Source organism: Mus musculus, chromosome 17, assembly GCF_000001635.26.
Source record: "Mus musculus strain C57BL/6J chromosome 17, GRCm38.p6 C57BL/6J".
NCBI lineage: Eukaryota > Metazoa > Chordata > Mammalia > Rodentia > Muridae > Mus > Mus musculus.
The window spans coordinates 31,113,691-31,135,032 of NC_000083.6; the positions used below are offsets into that span (position 1 = coordinate 31,113,691).

The window sequence follows — 21,342 nt, forward strand, 5'->3', positions numbered from 1 at the left end:
AAAACAAGGCTGGTCCAAAGAGGCTTTATTTAAATGCTCCAGTGTTCTTGCCAGGATATCCAAACCCATAACAGGTCCTAACCATGAAAAGGTGTGCAGGCTCAGAAGGAAGCCAAATATGTTATTTATTTATTTATCGCCCCAGTGGCTTAAGCGGGGTGCATTCCAGTTTGCATTTTCTCTGGTGGCCTTGAAAGAAGCAGGATTGTGAACAAAGGTAGGAGGCTGGTCCAGGGCTGACTCAGGACTAGCAGCCATAGTAAAGTCAGGAAGAGGTGCAGGGGAGGGGCCTCTGATCATGGAGAGCCAGCCTAGTGACCTTCAGCCAGGCCTGCCCTTCACACCTGGCGCTCCTCCTCTCCCTAGATACGGCTTTGAGGGGGTCATCCTGTCCATCTACGGCTTGGACCGAGAAGACCTGCACTGCGACATCGCGGAGACATGCCACTTCCAGAAGTCAGAGGCCATCCTGCGGGAGCTGGACGTGGAGAATGCGAAGCTGTACCTGGATTTCATCGTCCTGGGCATCTTCTTCATCTCCCTGCGGCTCATCGCCTATTTCGTCCTCAGATACAAAATCCGGGCTGAGAGGTAAAAACCGCCTCCAAGCCAGCAACGAGGCAAAGCAGACATTGTGACCAAGGGCACTGCTGGGAGGTAGCAGCGCACCTGCTCCTGGTGACACAGACTCTCCCAACCCAACCTGGAGGCCACGCAAGTCTGACGATGACCAGTGTTGAGCGCCTCTGCCCGCCGGGTTGAAACTGTTCGTTTCCTTTTCTAACTAGGAAGATGTAGGACGGTTGGGTTTTTTTTTTCTTTTTTTTTTTTTTTTTTTTTAGATGTGGGATTCAAAATACAACTGGCATAGAATGCCATCCTGTGCTCCAGCTGGGGACAGTGGCTTCCTCCCGGAGTCCAGGACACACTGGCCCCGGATGAGGAGTGTTAGCCGAGTTGGTCCCCAGAGAGGTGGATATCTTGGGGAGAAGGTCCACACCTAGCGGGCGCAGAGGCCACCTGAGGACCATCTTCTCTTAAGGTCTCAGCCTTCTAAAGTTCCTCTCATTTCTGATGAAGTCACTTTCCGAGCCAAAGTCGATAAATTTCATTCACTTCGAGAGATTGTATCTTTTTAGTACTTCTTGAGGGACTTATTCAGGGTAAAAGATGTGTTTTGCTTAGAAACAGAAGAGTCCAACCGAGTCACCAAGGAGGCCTCACAAATAAAACCAGAGAAGGTCAAATGCAGGCTCCGGGTGAGGGAGACACCACACCAGCTGCGCTGGGGCAGCAGGGACTAACGCAACGCAATGCAACGCAATGCAGACAGTGCTGGGGTACTTGGCAGGCTCCTCCCAGACTTCCTTTCTCATGTGCTTCTTAGCTTAAAACTCTTCCTAGTTTTCCAGCCACTTTCATTTTGCCCAAGAAATACTCGATCCACCTTGTGGATGTTTAAAGACCCATTTCCCCTTTCTTCATGAATCACATTAACTACCTCCACCGAGCCTGGGAAGCCGGCCTGGGGACATATCGGGTGTATCCCTCCAACTTGAGGGGAGCCGTGGGGTGTCAAGGATGGGCAGGCCGGCTGAGTGGAAGGGGAGGTGCCATGGATGTCCCCGTTAAGAAAATGCAGCTGCTCGCCTCTTCCAGAGCACCACCATCTAAGGTCAGCCTCCTACAAAAGTCTCTATTTTTGAGGGTAGGTCAGTTTAACCCCTGTGAGCCTCAGTTTCCCCACCTGTAAGTAATTGCACTAGATCATGTCTTGACAGGTCCTGAGATTCCTCGGCTGTGGCCTTGATGCTTTCGTATCTTATCTGTAGAGAATGATAAGGGTCCGAATTTTACTTACCGCATGGATAATGTGCTTTGGAACTCTTTAGAGATTCTTTTTATTTTTTACACTCCTAGATCTTTTTTATAGAGAACACACAATTGAAATGCATATTATGATGTAATTTTCGGTTTGCTTGTTCTATACAAACACGGCCTTGCCTTCTAGACTCAGCTTTTAACCAGGGACACGATTCGCCTTTATAAAAAAAAAAAGTCTTCATTAAAAAAGAAAACACCAAAAAGGTCTTCATTTAATTTCAAGATAATTAGGCATGGCGTCCAGAGAGGAACTGGCTGCTATTAGCTGTGAAGTCTGAGCTGAAAAGAATGGGTGTTGGGTGGACAAACCTCAGTCCGGCACTTGATGGGGTTGGTGCCAAAGAACCCATTCCATCCATGTCCGCACGCATGTCTTGACATGGTGGGTCATGCCCGGCAGGCTCTGTCTCCTCGGAGAGCTGTGTGCTGTCAGTCACAGGCAGGGTGGTCCATGTTTCACTCTGGAAGGGTTCCTCAGCCTCTGGAGGGATTCTTTCCTGTCCAGGTTTCTCCTAGACCCTGAGACCTGCTTGTCACTCACCCTATGTAAGTGAGAGTGCCGTGGGATCCTTCCACGGGGCGGAGTCTGAGCTCAGGATACAAGAGCTGCCAGGCTGGTGCAGGACAGGGTATCCTGGGAAGTTGATAAAGGATGTTGACCAGAACAGGCGAGGGGTCAGAGGTCACCCAGCATTGCTCAAGCTCTGCAGACTCGAGGAAGGCTGACAGCCATCCTAGGGGACTCTGCACCCTTGTCCCTTATCCACTGTCCATAGGGGCCATGGTGTGTGGTTCTACCTTTCCCCATACATAGCCCGAATCCCAGAGATGCTGCCTGGATTTCTAGACCATTCCCTTTTCTTCTTCTTCTTCCCATTGGTCTTAGTCATGGTAGGAGATACCGGGAAGTGTGCGCCTACCTGCCACGGACGTTAAAGTCAGACTTCCCTTGCAGTTGGGTTCCCTAGAAGGTGAGTTCCTTCAGTTGAAAGGAAGGATTGCATTGGGTTTAAGGCTACACCACCTCCTCCTGTTGGCTGATAAAATAAAAGTCCTCACGTAAAAAACAACAGCCCAAGGACAGAATTTACAGGGCTTTGTCAGAGAGAGGCCTGTGGGGCCGTGTCAGATTGAGGCTCAGAAAAGGCTGAGCATAAGGGTGGGGCTGCTAGCCTCTGTCTACCCCTTTCTTTGTCCACCCCCCACCCCCACCCCCACCCCAGTCTCTCCTGCCTCCTCTTCTACCCTTTGTCCAGAGAGAGTTAAACTCTCTGGTGTTACTTCTAGGGAGTAGGGGATGAATCAGCGAATGTTGCACACAGTAGGGGCAAGAATCTTTCTTCTTCACCTGGAGGTGGAGAGAGGCACCCATTAGAACCAGAAAATGGAACATGAAGCTTAGAATTTCTGAGAAACCCAAACCCAAGGCAGGGGGCAGACAATATCTGCAAAGCAGAAAATACCCAAGTGTGCCCCTGACAACAGAAAAACAGACTGAAGGCAAACACCTTCCCTTGGGAAGTGTCTGGGCACAGTGCAATCCCTTCTGGCTTCTCCATCTAGTAGTCACCCATCAAACCTTCATTGATCTGATTTTCCCCCTGTTCCAGGCCCCGAGGCCAGGGAAGACACCTTCCTTTTGGGCTTACTTTCATGGGCAGCTACTCTCTCTTTCTCTAGGTAGCATTGGGGCGGGAAGGGGCTGGCAAGATACTGAGGGCCATCAGAGCCCCTGTCAGACATCTGAGTCCCTGCTTTCTGGCTTTTCCAGCAGTCATTGTGCAAACATAAAATGCAACTCGGGTGCAGTGGCTATCTACTCCGTCAGTTGCTCTACCACTCAAAGAGAAGGCGGAGGGGAGTAGCCAGTCTGCTCTCTGTCCCCTGAGGGATTTACATCCCAAGAGCCCATTATGAATGCCTTTAGCCTACCCAGAGGCCAGCCTTGCTTGCATCTCAGTGGGGGTGGCCCCGTTCTTTCCTAGACAGCACTAGTGGGCCACCACCGGTCAGACGCACTGGTGTCTGTGTACTTCGGGAATGTTTATCTGTGATTTTGCACATGCACTCTCGTGCACGTTGTGCACATGAGCACGTGGGCAGGCCCACTCACGCGCATGTCCAATAGGGTTATTCTGTAGCTTTTCCTTCATGTCAGTAGCCCAGCGGCCTCCAAGTCCTTCCCAGTCACCTTTACTCCAAGGAGGAAAGAGAAAATTCATCCACGCCTACAGCGCAAGAGACGAAAGTCTCTTATGGCTATTGTTGAATACGAACTAAAGGAGAATGAGAATGTGACAGACAGACAAACGGAACCCAGCAGGGGGAGCTCGAGGAGCAGACTGTGTTAATATAAAAAGTTAGATACTTGGAAGAAATAAAACTGCTAATAAAATATTTTATATAAAAATTTTTACGTGCATTTGGTGTCAAATGCTCCAAGTGATTTTGGCAGGTTTTTTTGCTGAGTCAAATCCACATTTCCACCAGCTGAAGATGGGTGTGTCTGCCTGGTAAAGGGTTCTGATCGCTTGTGTGGTCCAACCCACTGTGGAGTCGGCCTGCTCTCTGAGCACTCTCTCTGCAACTGTCTCTTGGTTGTATTCCCTTAGATGCCTAACCCACAGTCCTCTGCTGAGATCATGTGACCCTGGTCTCCAACAGCACCAGGTGAGGCTCAAACCCCTGGAACATGAGAGCTGCCACTACCCCGCTCCAACTCCCGCAGAGGCACAGCCAAGACAGCTCTGCCATGTCTCCTCCCTGTGCCCTAGCAGCTGCATCAGGGGGTGCCCTGCTCAAGGCTCTATAAGAGTCAGGTGTCAGGGAAGCACAGGTACACACTGGGGCTCTAAAACCTAAGAGTTGTGACTAATGCTGTCAGGACCCTCTCTCCACCTCTGCCTTTCAGGTCCCCAGGGAAGGCTCAGGGATAACATTTGGGCTCATTTGGGAATAGTCTTTCCAGCCTGAGATCTTGGAAAGGGCGTGAGTTCACTCCTGTCTTAGGGTTACCATTGTTGTGATGAAACATGGCGACCAAAGCAACTTGGGGAGAAAAGGCTTTACGTAGCTTACACTTCTGTATCACCGTTCATCACTGAAAGAAGTCAGGGCAGGAACTCAGGACAGGAGGCTGGAGGCAGGAGGGGTGCTGCTGCCTGGCTTGCTCTCCATGCCTCGCTCAGCCTGCCACCTTATAGAACCCAGGACCTTCAGCCCAGGGATGGAGCCACCACAATGAGCTGGGCCCTTCCCTGTCAATCACTCATTAAGAAAATGCCTTCAGGGCTTCCCTGCAACCTGATATTACAGAGGTGTTCCCTTCCCTCAGATAATTTTAGCTTGTGTCAAGCTGACATAAAACTCTCCACTCCATATCCATATCCACTCCATATCCACACTCCATATCTCCACTCCATATCCACACCACTCCATAGACAGAACAGCAAACTTTGATGTGAAGCCACAGCTGCTTCAGTGCGGCCCCTCTCGATGCAACAGTGCTGGTCTCTGCCTGTCAGCACTGGATGGACCAAACAGCATCATCAGTCACCCGGGATGTTGTTTGCCTGCCGCTCGGTGTGATGCGAACTTTATCCAGTTAGGGGTCTTGTCTAAATGTTCCCTGAGTCCTGAGGTCTGGGCTCCAGAAACCTGTACATCTATGAGGTTCCTCTCCACAGTGAGAGGCAGAGATGCTGAGACTAGTCAGGGGGCCTCTAGCTATGTGGTGGCCCTTGCTGGTAACCTGCTGGGGCCTGCACTTGGTTCTTCATGAATAATCCTTGCTTTGAGCAGCCAGCATGGTGCTCCTGTTGATGTTCTACCTCTCCATGGCTAAAAACCTTCCTTGCCCCCCCCACACACACCCTCCCCCACAGCAGCACTGAAAGCTCCCACCAAACCTTTCTGAATGGAAGTGGGGCGGGGGCGGGGGCGGGGCAAGGACTCACACAGGCTCACCTGTCTCTGGGCTGTCACCAGCACAGTCTCTCCTAGGAGACCAGATTACCACCTCCTTTGATGTATCCAAGAAGACAGTGACAAATGCCTGTGGGTGCCTAAGCGCGCCCTCTAGTGGTCACTGGAGCTGCACGCTCACAATATGTGGAGCAGATCCATCCTCTGGAAGAGAACATGAGAGGCAGATTAGGGTTAGGGGTAGGGTCACAGATTAGAAAGACTGCAGCAGCCAGACCAGGGGGGCACAAGGACAGCTGCACGGAAAGGCACCTAGTAATCTCTGTGCCAGGAAGAAGGTTAGATGTACAACAGGGTCATCCTGGGGAAGGGGACATGCCATCTCAGAAGCAATGAGCAGGACCAAGAGCTTATGTCCCTGGCAACACACCTCAAATCTCAAACTCTGCCTGAGTGGGGAATTGACAGAGAGGAGGTGGTGGTGGTGGTGATGGTGGTGTGTGTGTGTGTGTGTGTGTGTGTGTGTGTGAGAGAGAGAGAGAGAGAGAGAGAGAGATGCTTTGTTTTCATTTGCTTACTTGCTTGAAGCAGGGTCTCACTAGGTAGTCCTGCCCAGTCTATAACTCACTGTCTAGACCAAGCTAGCTTTGAATTCACAGTGATCTTTATTCCTCTGCTTCCCAAGTGCCCTGTGGTATAAGACAATTTATTGAATCCCCCTATTATAACATACATGCATTCTGTTCCTCTATAGAATTTCATGAATTCCATGAATTCTCGGCTAACACAAACACCATGAACCCCAGCTAACACACACATACAGAGAGAGAGAGAAAGAGAGAGAGAGAACCCTCTCCTTGTTACATCACACTCTATAGTCAAGTCTGCACACAAACTTTTGAAAGATATATACATTCCTATTAGGTATGATGGGATAAACTAATGCAATATGTGTTGGCATGTCCATACCCCAAAGGAGGTAATGAGGGACCAGGGTCCATTGCAATTACCAAAAACAGACCACCTGTAAGGACAGGAGTCCTGCCCAGCAAGCTGAGTGGGCATCCATGTAGTGCGGGCATCACTACACTGGAGTGGATACCGTTCCATAAAGCTCCATGCTAGGGAAATGCAGGGCAGTGTAAGCCATAAAACAAGAGCGACATGCCCGGACTTTGGGGCGGGGGGAGGGTTGTTTTGTTTTGTTTTTGTTTTGTTATGCGGGGGAGTCAGGTTAACATAAGGTTGAATCGTTTGGGAAGAGGGAACCTTGACTGGAAAAGTGCCTCCCTCTGGGCTGGAGAGATGGCTCAGCGGTTAAAAGCACTAGCTGCTCTTCCAGAGGTCCTGAGTTCAATTCCCAGCAACCACATGGTGGCTCACAGCCATCTGTAATGGGATCCGATGTCCTTTTCTGGTGTGTCTGAAGACAGCGACAGTGTACTCATAAAATAAATAAAAATTTTAAAAGTGCCTGTGGGCAAATCAAAAAGGTGCTTTATTGATTATTGATTGATGGGGGGGGGCAGCCCACTGTGGTTGTGCCATCCCTAGATAAGTGGTCCTGGGTTGTATAAGAAAGCAAGCTAAGCAAGCCACGGGGGACAAGCCAGTAAGCAGCGTTTCCCTGTGGCCTCTGTTCCCGTGTCTAGGTTTCTTCCTTGATATCCCTTAGTGATGGACTGTAATGTCTAAACCACATCAACCTCCCTTTAGCCCCGAGTTATACAACACAGGACAGCATCTGGGTTCAAATCGTGACAACAGATTTGAACCCCCCTGAGCAGACAGGACCCTGGACTGTCCCAGGCAGAGACAGGAGTCTATGGGTGACATCTTACACATCACAAACTCCCTCTACCTCTGACCTTGTATCTACTCAAAGCCAGCCTTATCCCCACATTCATATGGTACTGAGAGATGCACCCCAAGTTTCTGAACACCCACAGAACAATGCATTTAGACTATGTCAACCCCAAGCCTTAGACAGGGAACAGCACAAAAATGGACTTGGATGGGTGTGATGGTTTGTATATGCTTGGCCCAAGGGAGTGGCACTATTGGAAGGTGTGGCCTTGTTGGAATAGGTGTGTCGCTGTGGGTGTGGGCTTTAGGACCTGCATCCTAGCTGCCTGGAAGCCAATCTTCCACTAGCAGCCTTCAGATGAAGATGTAGAACTCTCAGCATCTCCTGCACCATGCCTGCCTGGATGCTGCCATGTTCCTGCCTTGGTGATAATGGACTGAACCTCTGAACCTGTAAGCCAGTCCCAACTACATGTTGTCTTTATGAGAGTTGCCTTGGTCATGATGTCTGTTCACAGCAGTAAAACCCTAACTAAGACGATGGGAGGTACTTTTCTTTGGCCCATGTGAGTCCCATGTCTCCCACTGGAGATTCCAGGATGCTGCAGGGTGACTCTGGCCTTGCCAGTCACAGCTGAGAAGGTCTCAGCACTCAGCACTGGCTCCATTGACAGTGTCAGAAGAATTAACAACTGTAGGGCACCACACAGGCCAGGGCTGCTCAAGGGAATGGCTGGCTTGTGATGAGATGCTGTCGGGAAGCTAGAGAGAGTAGACAAGGTCAGAGGATGCGAGGTAAGGAGCAGCCGCTACTCCAGGCTGCCAGCAGAGGGCGGTGTGGGGCCGTGTGAGTTTTATTTGAGGTTCTGATTTGGTCCGGGTGGGCTCACAGCTGACTTCACTTAGGCCTGGAAGATGTTAACGGTGAATGCCACAGCTCCTGGAATGTTGCCAGATTGCTTTCAGCTAAGTCTACACCGTCCTACCCCAGGTCTCTGAGGAAGAAGTGTAGCATCCTTAGCTCCCATGGTGAAGGAAGGCCAGGCAGAGATAGGTGAATGGGTGCTGTAAGCAAAAAGAGATGAAGACCAGGCCTGCTGCATCCCCAGGAGCAAAGGATGCCCTGCCTCACAGAGAAGGGGTTGCCCAGCCTCAGAAAGACAGTGACCCCATGGCATGACTAGGGATCAGAAAGTGGCAAGATCCAGTTTTCTTCTATAAGCTTCAGATAGGGAGGTGGCCAGTGCTGATGACCACTGTGAGATTAACACAGCCAAGGTTAGCACAACTGAACTCTGTTGGAGAAATTCGGATCCTACAGACTGGTACAAAGAGCCCCTCTGGAACTGGGTTTGCATTTTATTTGTATAATATAAACATGGGCTTTATGTGCCAGAGAGAGCTGGGGGAGGGGGTACTTCACCTCCAAAATCAACCAAACCTGATCTCCCAGTTGTGGGTGAGGAGACAGAACCTGACCCATCCTGCCAGCCCGGAGGGTTCTGTGATGTTGGCCCTGGCCAGGGACTTCTCCATCAGTCTCCATCCATTCTCCACAGCAGGCCAGTGGGAGGACTGGCTCCAGCCGTGTGATCATATTCTCTTATTCTCTAAGACCTTTTTAATCTGATTTCTTGACACACCTCTGCAATGGGACTCTTACAACCTTCCCCCCATGCTTGGATTTACTGACCTGTTCCCCCACTCAGAGGCTCACTGAGGGTCCCTCCTCACTGAGTAGAACAGGGACTAGGACAAAGGGAGCCAGGCACTTACCCTACAAAACAGTGTGGAGTGGGCACCATAGAGCTCAGTAATCATGCAAAGTCCTTCACATCCCACTTGCAATGGAAGGTTGGGCTGGGCACAGAGCTTGGTAGTTAAGAGGGAGGTAAACCCAAGTGTCCCTCCTGCCGTTAGCAGGCAGACAAGATGAAGGACCCCTTTGGATTCTAAACAAGGGCATCATGACAGCTTCCCTCTAAGTCAGGGCTTTGGGAATACAGTGCCTATAGAAAGAGTTCCTGTTTTGTATCTTGCCGAATGTATCTTATTTCTGATGTGCTGAGAGCTTTAAAGGTTGTAGCCGGTCTTTGCTACTTTGTGTGTTCTTTTTCCTTTATGCCTTTATCCCCCTGCCTGGTTTCATGCCCCCTAACACTAGATAGGAGAAAAACAAGGATTAGGGGGAAAGGGAAAGAGAGAAAAAGAGGGAAAGGGGAAAGAGATCCCTCAATCTAATTCTTTCCTTTTGTTTCTTCTTTGACCATGGCTACTAACAAACCACAACCAAGCCCCTTAACTGACCAACCACCACCCACTCTCTTCTTCCCCTCTCTCAAAGCCCTAGAATTTCCATACCCTCTGAAAATTTCCCAAAATTTCAAACATCACACAATCACAGGAATTATCTGCAGCTGGCAAAACTGTGCCTCTGCTAGAGCATGAGGCAAATCATAGTCACCTGCTGTAGACAGTCTGAAGCAGCCCCACAACCCCACACCTGGGATTAAAATAAAAGCACATTCTTACAATGTTCCTGTGGGTTTTTTTTTTAAGAAACCAAAATTCCAGAATCCTCAAAAATGTCACTACAAAGGTGAGTGCCCCAAGTCTAATGTCATTAGCATGGGGACCAGGGCACATTGCTGGGTAACGTGTTCACCTCACATGAAAATGTACAGAAAACTCAGCTGTCAAGACAGAATGGCATTTAAAAATCAAAAGTAATACATAGATATGTAGTGAATAAAATGTCAAAAATCTGTGCTTAGATAAGAGTACCCCACTTCTACATTGTAATCTTGGCCCTGCTTCCAATAAACCTTTATTTATTAAAGCAAGTAGGAGCCAAGGAGGCAGGGGCTTTGCCTACCATACAGGCTCAAATGTCTGTCTCTGGAGTTTACTCTGATGGTCCTTTAAGATGTGGGTTCTAACGGTTCTCCCCACCCCCCCGTGCACCCTGGGTGTCATGGTCAATGTGACAATCAGTCAGTGTGATATGTTTTAAATGTGACTTGCCAAAAAAAATCACACTGAACCATCATTTCTAGTGCAGTGGTTAAGGAACCAAGGTCTCTCCCAGGAGGAAGAAACCAGGAAACCCCAGCACAATGAGAAGCAATGTTTCCTGGCCCCTGTGTTGTGTAAATGAGCCATAGAGTAGCCTGGATGATGTGGCCCTGAGATGGTCCCCTGTGGGAGTAGACCTAGGGATTAGCCATGCAGCACAGGAAGGTGCCTCCACCCCCAAACCTTCCCATGGTGAGTGCAGAGAAAAGCCACACTGGAAATGAGGAAAAGGGGACCAATCAGCCTAGAGAATGTGGACATGGGTAAGGATGTGATATATAGACTGCTGTGCTGTATCCATCAAAAAAAAAAAAGCCTTGTGCAGTGTGGCAGATATTAAATATGACAATAGAAGTGAGCTGTGAACCGTTCAACCTGCTGCTAGCTCAATTTGACATATCCAAGAGTCACCTGAGAAACCATCCTCAATTGAGGACCTGCCCAAATCAGATTGGCCTGTTGGAATGGCTGGGAGTGAGGGTGGTGGTGGTGGGTTATCTTGATCGTTAATTGATATGGAAGGGCCCAGCCCACTGTGGGCGGCACCATCCCTTGGCAGGTGGGCCTGGGCTTTATTAGCGAGTCAACTGAGCATGAACCCTAAACTATGCCATCGAGGGTCACTCTCCACGGTTTCTGCTTCAAGCTCCGGCTCAAGTTCCCACTGTGACTCCCCTCAATGGAACTGTGCCCTGGAAGTGTAAGTCAGATAAAACCTTCCTCCTGTAAGTCGATTTTTGATCAGAGTGTTTCATCACAGCAGTAGAAGGGAACTAGAATACTTGCCTCAAGGGATCCTGGCATGAAGCAGTTCTCACCGAAACTCAGAATCAGTTCCCCACAGGCCTGGGACATCCTCTCCCCGGTGAAGTGTGACCCTTCACCCTCCCCACCCTGCGAGCGACACATGGAAATAAACACAAGAGTAGAGGTCTCAGCAATCAGATCAGCCTTGTGTTGGCTGTGAGGTCTTTATTCTTCAGGACTCCTGGCTCCTTTATTGGCCTGCAGCAGGGAGCAGATCGGGGATGCTTGCTACCCTTGGCCACCATCAGCAGCAGGAGTCCAGGGTGCAGAGCTCCCTTCCTGGAGCCTGGACAGCTTCAAAATGTGCATTCTGGGAAGGAAGGAAGGAAAGGGTCAAGGTGAGTGGGGTCATTCCGATGCAGCCCTACGTCCCTTCCCAAGGGCAAGACAGGCTCTGAGGCCAGCACCTGTCTGCCTTCTTCTCCTGGGTCACAATAGATATCTGAGCCCCCTCCCACCCTCTAAAGCCTGGGAGAGAAACTAAGCATCCTCCCTGGTGAACCGAGCCACATAACTGGATCCCTCCTAGTGGTCCTGGCAGGGGTTATGTGAGATGGTAGCTGGGAAGGAGCCAGAGGCAAGGGACCTGCCAACTGTGGGGCAGTGGCAAGCTCCTGCCGCTGCTCCTGACTATCCTCAGTCCTCTCTCCTGGCTTGGTTGAAGGGGGGTGGGGGTGGGGGCTGCATGTGCTTTGCCTCCGTTCAGCTGGGACTCAGCCTTCCGTTACCCAGGCCAAAGAGCACATCTGGCTCCTTTGAGTGCTGGCCCAGGAAGAAGTCTTATAGAGGTCCAACCTTCTTAGAAGTTCAGCCAGCATTTGGACGTGACAGATGGCTCACAGTGGGTGGCTACCCTGAGATGTGGTAGGTTGGGGCCTGGGTAAAGCAGGATTGGGAAGCTACTCATGTGCCTGACCATCTGCTGTTTGCACACGGCCCTACCCAGGGATTCTCAGGGTACCTGCCCTGCAACTGACTCCACCCGAGGAAGGGGGAAGAGAGGTAGGAGGTGGGGGCAAAGTGGGGCACAAGCACAATCGCCTGGCTATGGGTCTGCCATGAGCTCTGGACAAGGGAGTATGGATGGCTAGCTTGCTAACAACAGGCTCAAAATCAGCTACACAGCTGCACAGTCTCTCTCTGACTCTGTCTCTCTCCCTTCTCCCCCCCCCCCCCCCGCCTCCCGTGTTCGTGTGTTTCAAACCAGCTCCCACGATGTGGCACCTTATCACTGTATCTGCCTGTCTGTCTCTGTCTCTCTGTCTCTTTCTGTGTCTCTGTCTTTGTCTGTGTGTGTTTCAAACCAGGTCCCACCATGTGGTACCTTATCACTGTGTCTGCCTGTCTGTCTGTCTCTCTCTGTGTGTCTCTGCCTCTGTGTGTGTGTGTCTCTGTCTCTGTGTTTCTGTCTTTGTCTGTGTGTGTTTCAAACCAGCTCCCACAATGTGGCACCTTATCACTGTGTCTGCTGCCTGCCTGTCTCTCTCTCTGTCTCTGTCTCTCTTTGTCTGTCTCTCTCTCTGTCTCTCTCTCTCTCTCTCTCTCTGTATGTGTTTCAAACCAGCTCCCCCCATGTGGCACCTTATCACTGTCTATGTGTGTTCACACACATATGCTTATTTACTCCGTGTGCATATGTGAAGAGGGACATGCCAGTGCACCTGTAGAGGTAGGAGGACAACCTGGTGGAGTAAATTCTCTCTTGCCACCATGTTAGTTTCAGGAATTGAATTCACATCATCAAGATGGAGAACAGGCACCTTGACTGCCAAGCCATCTCACTGGCTTACTCAAACAGGATCTCTCACTGGTTGGGAACTTGACAATTAGGCTAGGCTAGCTGACCAGCAAGCCCCAGGGATCTGCCTGTCTCTGCCTCCCCAGCAAGGAGGGTCCAAGCATGGCCACCACACCTGGCTTTTTTGACATGGTTTTGTGAATCAAACTCACGTCCTCATGCTTATGTGAGAAGCATCTCACTGACCCTGTGTCATCACCCTGGCCCTCAGAACACAGTTATGTATTTTGTAGAAAGTGCCAGCCACTGCCACCAGCTGCCCTGGGCACAACACCCCTGATATGAGGTGTCACCAAGGAATACTGGTGATACTATTGTCCCGCTGGGGCTCAGCCACATGGAAGGGCAGGGCCACCCTGGGCACCACCGGCTGGCCTTACCTGTCTCCTGCAGAGGTTTGAAGCACCAGGGCACATTTGGGATACTGGAGTCAAAGCAGCAGCCACGGTTGTTACACTGCTCCGATGTGACAGAGGGGTAGCCACAGTCCACTCTGACATTTGCCGGCACCATACATTGGCTTGGAGCTGTCCAAATGAAACACAATCAGCTGCCAGACTACTAGTTTGGGGTATTGTCTTGCTTCTTGTGGCACACCCTCAACCATCCCCCCTGGGTTCAGAGGAATGACATGGGGGCATGTCTAAAGGAAAGCAGTCTATTGGGAAATGACGCTTCCTGGAGATCTCCCTGACAGTGGAGGGTGGGAATGTGGAACCCAAATCATCCTGGCTGTCCTTAGTTCCCTCCATTAACACCCTTCACTGCATCTCTAACATCCCTTGGCCATCAGGTGTAACCTTTGGAACATGCAGCCTTAACAGACCCTTAGCTGCCATCAACTCCATAGCTAAGAATGCCACCAGAAACATCCAACTCACGTAGCAGAGCCCCGATGCCCTGCCCTGACACCCCCATCAGAGTACTTGGGAAATGCCTTAACGTATGACCACCTTTGGTTTGTTTAAAAAGCTCTTGCAACCACTTTTGTGGTGGAAGGGGCAGTTTCATGGCCATAGACACTCAAACTTGGCTAAGGATATTTTTGTGTGTGAGAGAGACAGTCTCTCATGTAGCCCAGGCTGACCTTGAACTCCGTGTTCACTCATCAATTTAGAAGTATAGCTGTGGTTTGTATCCTTAGAGATTTGGTCTTTTGAGATTTATTGTAATGCTAAACATAACCCCTTCTCCCCCAAGACCTGGTCATCCCAGAGATGAGAGTCTGCATGTACACCCTGGCTCCAAGTTATTTCTGATTGGTAAATAAAGGTGTCACTAGTCAAGAGACATAGGTAGGTTTTAGGTTTCCAGGGTTTGGGGGTCGGATTGGGACCACGAGGAAGAAGAGTGTGCAAGAGGAGAAAGAGAAGCCACCACAGGGTAGGTGAGTCCTAAAGACTAGCCAATAGGAGTTAAGAGCAGCCTAGATGAAACATAGTGAGTAATAACTCGGGTTATTGGTAGGAAAGTAGATTCTATAGCATAGAGGCTAAGTATCTGCCCAGCTCTTGTGCTATTTAACGCTTATTGTAAATATAAAGGTTGTGTGTGTGTTTTTTTATCCTGGAACTAAATGGTCAAGGCAGAGTAGAAACCCCAGGTCAAAATTAAGTAATTTCTATAATATGCATCCACTGCTGAGTGCTAACCCAAGGATTCTGTCCATTTGCCCAGTGTCCCTCACTGGGTCAGGAGATCAAAAGCAGGTCTAGATACCCAACAGCTGGCAGGGCCCCTGGATTCAGGAAGACTGCATTGCTTCTCCATACGTGATCAGCTAACTGATTTCCCTTAAGTGGAAACCCAACAAACTTCTCTATCTCCCCCACCGAAGCGGATACTACATCGTGCCTCCCATGAGATGGGAGGGGGGAGGGGAGGGAGCTAGGAACCTTTCAAAACTTCAACCCAGCTCCAGCTCCCAGGGGCTTTTATGTAGGTGGCATGGCCCTGGGCAGCAGGGTTCCAAAGCCTGCCAGGGGACCTCTTGTCTTCACCTTGGTCAGGGGTGACCTGGTGACGGTCCTACCCAATGGCTCAGAGTACTTCTCACCTAACACTCTGACCAAGTGCCCAAGGGTTTCTATAAACCGTCTTGAGCTATTGCTTTCTCAACTGTTTCTTTTCTTTTTCTCTACACCTTTGGTTCTGGTAACTTGCCAGGATGCTCAGTGTGTGCTCAGAAATCTCTGGCAAAGAAAGAAATGAGACAGGATGAGCCCCAGCCCTGGTTCCAACCCCGCTGCAGATTCTGAGGAGAGCCGTCCCGAGTATGTCAACTCTCTCTGAGCCTCCATTTACTTGTCTCTGAAGTGGATCAGAAAGAGCCTCTCTGTAGAACTGCCTCAAGAAACCATGTACCTCTTCAGTGGTGATTCATTATTAAATCGATGTACAAGGTACATCCCTGCTTTCAAGCTCACAGAATGCTCTGTGAGCCTAGGTCTTCTGTGTCCCTCACAGAGGTCCCAGCCTAGGACAGAGGGAACCAGCTAGGTACTTACACAGGCCAACGTAATCTGCAGCTATCCCAGAGGACCCAGCAACCAGGACCACCAACAGCATTAGCCAGAGGGCTCTGGTCTCCATGGCAGCAGGCAAGCTTCAGGACCACTGCACAGGATGTGCAAGGTCACAAGGACGGCCCTTTTATAGCCATGTGTTTGCTGGGTTCTGTGGACTCTGGACTCTCTCTCTCCTGTGAGATTTCAGAAGACTCCTCCCCAGTCCTAAGTTGGGGACACAGGGAGGGGGCAGGGAGGGAGGGGAGAGGGCTAGGGAGGAAAACAAGGACCAGGAAGAGGTGGGGACAGCCATGGCAGATCTGTCAATCAATGTGTACACCTAGTCTAGAAGCAGACTCTGTGATGCTGTAAGGCAAGGCCACTGGCTGGACAGAGCCACAGGCTAGGCAGGGACATTTAGTCTCAACCACCTCACCGAGAACAATGAAGAAGACCCTGGGTTACTTTGTCCACATCACCACCAATCTCGTCTGTCACTTGTGAAGGTGGAAACTCTAGCTTTGCACTTTCTCCAGAAAAGCCATTTTTTTTTTATCATTAGCTACACTTTAATAGCTGAAATATTTATTCGATATATTTTAATGAAATATACTTAATAAATATATTTATATATTTATTAAAACAAAATAGATTTTATTACTATAATAAAATATATTTTACTAAAAATAATATATAAATTATATATTTGAAAATATATAATTTAAATACATATAAATATATAAAGATACTAATATATTTGTTTTTTTAAATAAAAAAATATAAAGTCCCCCCTTCCATTCAGAGACATCTATTTTCAGTACCTCTGGTTTCTAGACCTGAGCAGATTTTTAAAAATTTACTTGCTTAATTGTGTGTGTGTGTGTGTGTGTGTGTGTGTGTGTGTACAGGTACCTGCGTGTACCACATGTGTGCATGAGCATGCAGAGTCAGAAAAGACATCAGATCCTCTAGATCTGGAGTTACAGACAGTTGGGAGCCACTGTGTGGTTGCTCGGATTGAGTCAGGGTCTGCTGGAAGAGCAGCCAGTGCTCCTAACCACCCTCCCACACAGATTTTTAACCCAAACAGATACAGATCTTCATCTTTACCGAGTCTGCCTGGCCTTACTCCCAGTAAATGGTCTACACTGGAAACCAGCCTCCAGCAGCTTGTGTGGATGAGGCTGGGGTGAATAGACCTGGCTTCTGAAGGGAGAAGCTGTGGGCTGACAGAGTGCATGCTAACATTACTGCAGCAGCAGGGGCTAGCAGCCATTAGTTAGTTCAGTGCGTCCCACCTCCCAGAAGATAGCTGGTGGTCTGCCTTGCCTGGTCCTCACTGCCTGGCATTGTGGCATCTCATTAGATTGTACAGAGACCACCTGAGAACCCTCTGGTTCTCTCTGGTTCTCAGCACAAAATGGCTTCCACATTGGACAAGTATAAAAGTGGGTACCCAAATGGATGCCCAGAAACCATCCCTCACAGACTGGCCAGCGGAGGCCAGGTCTGTGTGCAGGGTCTGACGGGCATGTCCGAGCCTGCAGGCTGGTTCTAGCATCAGAGATTCAGCCTGAGAAGGGCCTTATCAGAGTAAACATAGCCTGGATCATAGACCAGGCAGTCAGCCTGAAGATACTGGGATCTCATGACACCTGAGGTCAGAGCCTGGGGAGGAGTAAAGAGCCGAAGACAGGAACTGCAACATATGATGAAAGAATCATCAGGACAAAGTGAATTCCGAGTGGGTCTTGAGTCACGGCCACTAGATGACAGAGGGTCACACGGGTATGGCAGTGGTACTGCCTGCTCGGTGACACTCACGAGCATCCCAGCCTTGGCGCAGGTGAAGGCCAGACATGGTTTCACCTCGCCCTTTTCTCAAGTTATCAGTCTCTGTTATCTGAGGCAGCAGTTAGGTAGAGGAGGAAGGCAAAAACCAGGGCTTGTTGCCAGGAATTCCTGCTGGCCACCTGTCACCCGTTGTCCATCTGTGCTAGGCGTGGTCCTCCCTCCCTCCTTGTGAATTCCTCTCTTGCCTCCCAGACTCTTCTGAGTCATCAGGATCTAGATGTGGATGTTTGGAGGAAGTCAAAGATGCGGCTCTGACTCTTTTTAAAGCTTGAAACTATTTTCCCAGAACACCAGAGCCTGTCCGATGTTCCCCTGACAGTGGTGGGTGGCTACTCTCTTAGCACTCAAGACTGGAGACTTGGCTCTATGTGGGAATCACTCTCTGCAGTTAGTAATATGACACATTCACATTTGTCCCTGAAAGACAGGGGCATCCCTGAACCAGGCATGGTGTCTGCTTCCTCCAAACATCCACGTATCCTTAGACCTGTGTCTTTAACATTGTGTCTCAGTCATAAGATGCCATTTTTCTATAAATGATGTCATACTTACTTTGTAAAGACTTTCAGATCCTGTACACAGGTCTGAGTTCATTGGCATCAGGAAACAGTTTTCCAAAATTGTGCTATGCTTAAATATGCTTAAAAGAAACTGCCTGGTACCAGACGTTAGACGTTTGAACCAGCACCAGCTAAGCAAGCCATCCTGGATGGGATGGTCTTTTCTCAGCTTCCGTGAGTTGTTTCTCTGTGGGCCATAAGCACCCAACACAAGAGGCAACTTTGATTTAAGTAGAAGCAGAGCTCAGGAAGGGCTCCTCGCTCAAGGCATAACAGCTGGGCAGGAGAGAATGGAATTAACACCGGTCCTTTCCAAGCTTTGAGACAAAGTGTTTTGTACATTTATTGAGATAGTTGTTAAAATCCAAAGGAACACAATATTCAGAGGGACAGCTTCTGCAACTTTATACTCACAGAAACTAATGTCAAGGGAGGCCAAGAAAGGGGAGAGAAAAATCTCTGTCAATTATTTTGCAAGATGGAATACAGCAATGTATTGTTTGGAGCCTTTTAGGAGGAGGGAGAGATAGATAGATAGATAGATAGGTAGGTAGGTAGGTAGGTAGGTAGATAGATAGATAGATAGATAGATGATAGATAGATAGATAGATAGATAGATAGATAGATAGATAGATAGATAGATAAATGAGATATGTAGATAGGTGGGTAGGTGGGTAGATAGATAGGTAAACAGACAGAATTTTTTTTCTGTCAGGCACATCTTGACAGATCATAGCAGGGTGGACGAAATGGACTCCAAGACCACTGTTATCTTCCTATCTCACCCAGGCACACATATTTGAGGCTCACACTCCTATGTGATCTGAGTGGAACTTAGTGGAACTCTCAATACAAGCAGCCCACCATGGTAACATTGCTTGACCAGGACATTTTCAAGTCTACCAGCATCTCCTGCGGCCATGCTACTATGTATCTCTGCTGTAAATGAGTGTGTCTTTCCCAGTGCGTGTCCTGTGCCATGTCATCCACGTGTTTATGGTGACTTTGGCATGAAGAAGCCTAAATTTCCCCTTCCTTGGCCATTGTGCAACATATGCCTGACTTGGAGAGTCAGGCAATTCCTGGCCAAGAAACAAAAAGAAAAGTGTTCCATTCCCCCAGTGGATTCTGAGGAAAACGGGTTTTTAAAAAAGCAGGTACAACTCTTAAGCTGCTGAAGGAGAGACAAGCAGGGTCTGGAAGGATCACTGGCTGTACTCTGGTGAGTACTTACGCTGACATAGCTATCCATTCTACCAGAGGGAGTTGGTTTTTTGTTTTTGTTTTTGTTTTTTTTTAAAGCTTGGGCAAACTTACCAGGTCTTATTTAAATTGGGGATTAGATTTGCTTTCTATCTGCTCTACAAGAGTGAATTGGGGCGGGGGGGGGGATGTTAAAAAAAAAGAGTGAATTGGTTGGGTCAGTAATAACATATATACAACACCCCTCCCCACAAAATGCTAACTTGGCTGCCAGCCATTGGAGAACATAGCACTATGGGTATATACCATAAATGACATTTCTTCTTTGTAAAAAATGTTACTACATTTAGTTACTTTGTGTGTGTGTGTTCTTATGTGTATTTGTGTTTGTGTGTTTGTGTGGGTGTGTGTGTACACAGGGTGCACGTGGTGGGCCACTAACAACTCAGGAGAGTTGGTTCTTTCCTTCTGCCATGTGGGGTCCTGGACTTTAGGTCTTTGGGCTTAGCAGCAAACACCAATTCCCACACCACAACATCAAGGTCCGTCACAGATTAGCCACATGCCCAGAGCCCTTGTGGCCAACTTGTTTTTAAACATCTTTCGGGGGGCTGGGGGTGGTGGTGGTTACCAGAGAGTTAATATTTGCTAAGTTCCCTCCTACAGCCAGAAATACTATTGAACGAAGAACAGTCAATATTTATTAGTCATCACAGCCTCCAACCAGGTGCCTCGGAAGATACGAACAGAACGAACAGAACCAGTGGCCACTGTTGATAAAAATGCTGGCTGTGGAAGGGCATGCTAAATTCCAACCCCAGGCGGGAATTACCCTGCAAAGTCACTGCCCTATGTCAGCTCGACCTATTGGGAAGGACTGAGCGAGCGAGGTGTCTATTTCACGCATGCGCAGTGGGTTAAAGGGTGCTCTGCAACCCTGGGACTAGCAGATCACTTCATCGGGCAGAGGCAGAGGAGGCTTTGAGCAGAAGTGGAAGCAGCGTGATGGCTAAGAAAAGGAAAGCGACAAGAAACGCCTCTAAGGCATGGGGCATGGGACGATCCAGGGTGCCAAGACACAGAGCTAGATGCTGGAAGAGACCCAAACCAGAAGCATCCTGTTCAAGGAGCATCTGCAGACAGCAGTTGGGGCGTAGTTCGCTCACCTTTGTTTAGAGGGGAAGGGACCATTCCTGCACACCACCTTGTGCTACCACTGGGGTTGATGAATGGAAATGGCCAAGTTGGGCTTTCTTTTCAATTCTATTGACCACTAGTGTGAACAGCAATTAGACGTGACTACTCACTGAATGCATTTGCCACAATGCATAAAAAAAATATATAGGAGTTTTATAACCTGGAAAATTCCCTGGGCTGGAAGTTTCAGAAGGTAACTAGACTCCATAGACTCAGGCAAGACATATCGGTGGCAGGGTGTGTGGTAGAGCCCCGTGGTGAACTGGAGACCAGTGTGCTGCTGCTAGTTATTACGGTTATGACTATCTTGTATAGCAAACTTCACAGGCTTTTAACACTGGGGCCAGTTGGATTCGCCCCACTGTTGCTGGTCAAAGCCCACACTTCACGCCACCGTGGCTTCCTTCCCTAGGCAGAACTTTTGGCCCGGTTGTCCTTGAGTTTCTCTCTGCCCTGTGCCTCTTCTACTGGGGGAAGGTGGGGCTTCTTCCTGCTCACCTCCCTAGTGCCTCACAAGACAGAGAGTAGCCATTGCAGGGGCACAGCGAGCAGAATAAATAAGCTTCGGTAATAAACACTGATGCCCTGGTCTGAAGCACAGCCATCAGAAGTATGTGCCCCAGCTCTGTGCTGTAAGGGCAGACGTTAGTTATCAGTGATCGCCTGACTCTGAGCAGCCATGGGACTCCTAAGGGATTAGAAAACTGTCTCCAAGGCTGCGCAATTG

At 49.1% G+C, this 21,342-nt stretch overlaps 2 protein-coding genes across 2 annotated transcripts in view; one reads left to right on the top strand and one right to left on the bottom strand.

Moving 5' to 3' along the window:
- Nucleotides 1–4,294, top strand: part of Abcg1 (ATP binding cassette subfamily G member 1) — a 60,291-nt gene extending 55,997 nt beyond the window's left edge. The window contains exon 15 of the mRNA NM_009593.2: nt 367–4,294. Within this exon, the coding sequence (NP_033723.1) occupies nt 367–595 (229 nt within the window). The 3' untranslated portion in view covers nt 596–4,294. The remainder of the gene's footprint in view (nt 1–366) is intronic.
- Nucleotides 4,295–11,615: 7,321 nt separating this feature from the next.
- Tff3 (trefoil factor 3, intestinal) lies at nt 11,616–15,921 on the bottom strand. The gene is made up of 3 exons (NM_011575.2): nt 15,802–15,921; nt 13,675–13,821; nt 11,616–11,806 (listed from the first exon to the last, which is right to left on the bottom strand). The coding sequence occupies exons 1-3, from the start codon at nt 15,884–15,886 to the stop codon at nt 11,793–11,795; spliced, it is 246 nt and encodes an 81-aa protein (NP_035705.1). The 5' UTR covers nt 15,887–15,921; the 3' UTR covers nt 11,616–11,792.
- Nucleotides 15,922–21,342: the final 5,421 nt, after the last annotated feature.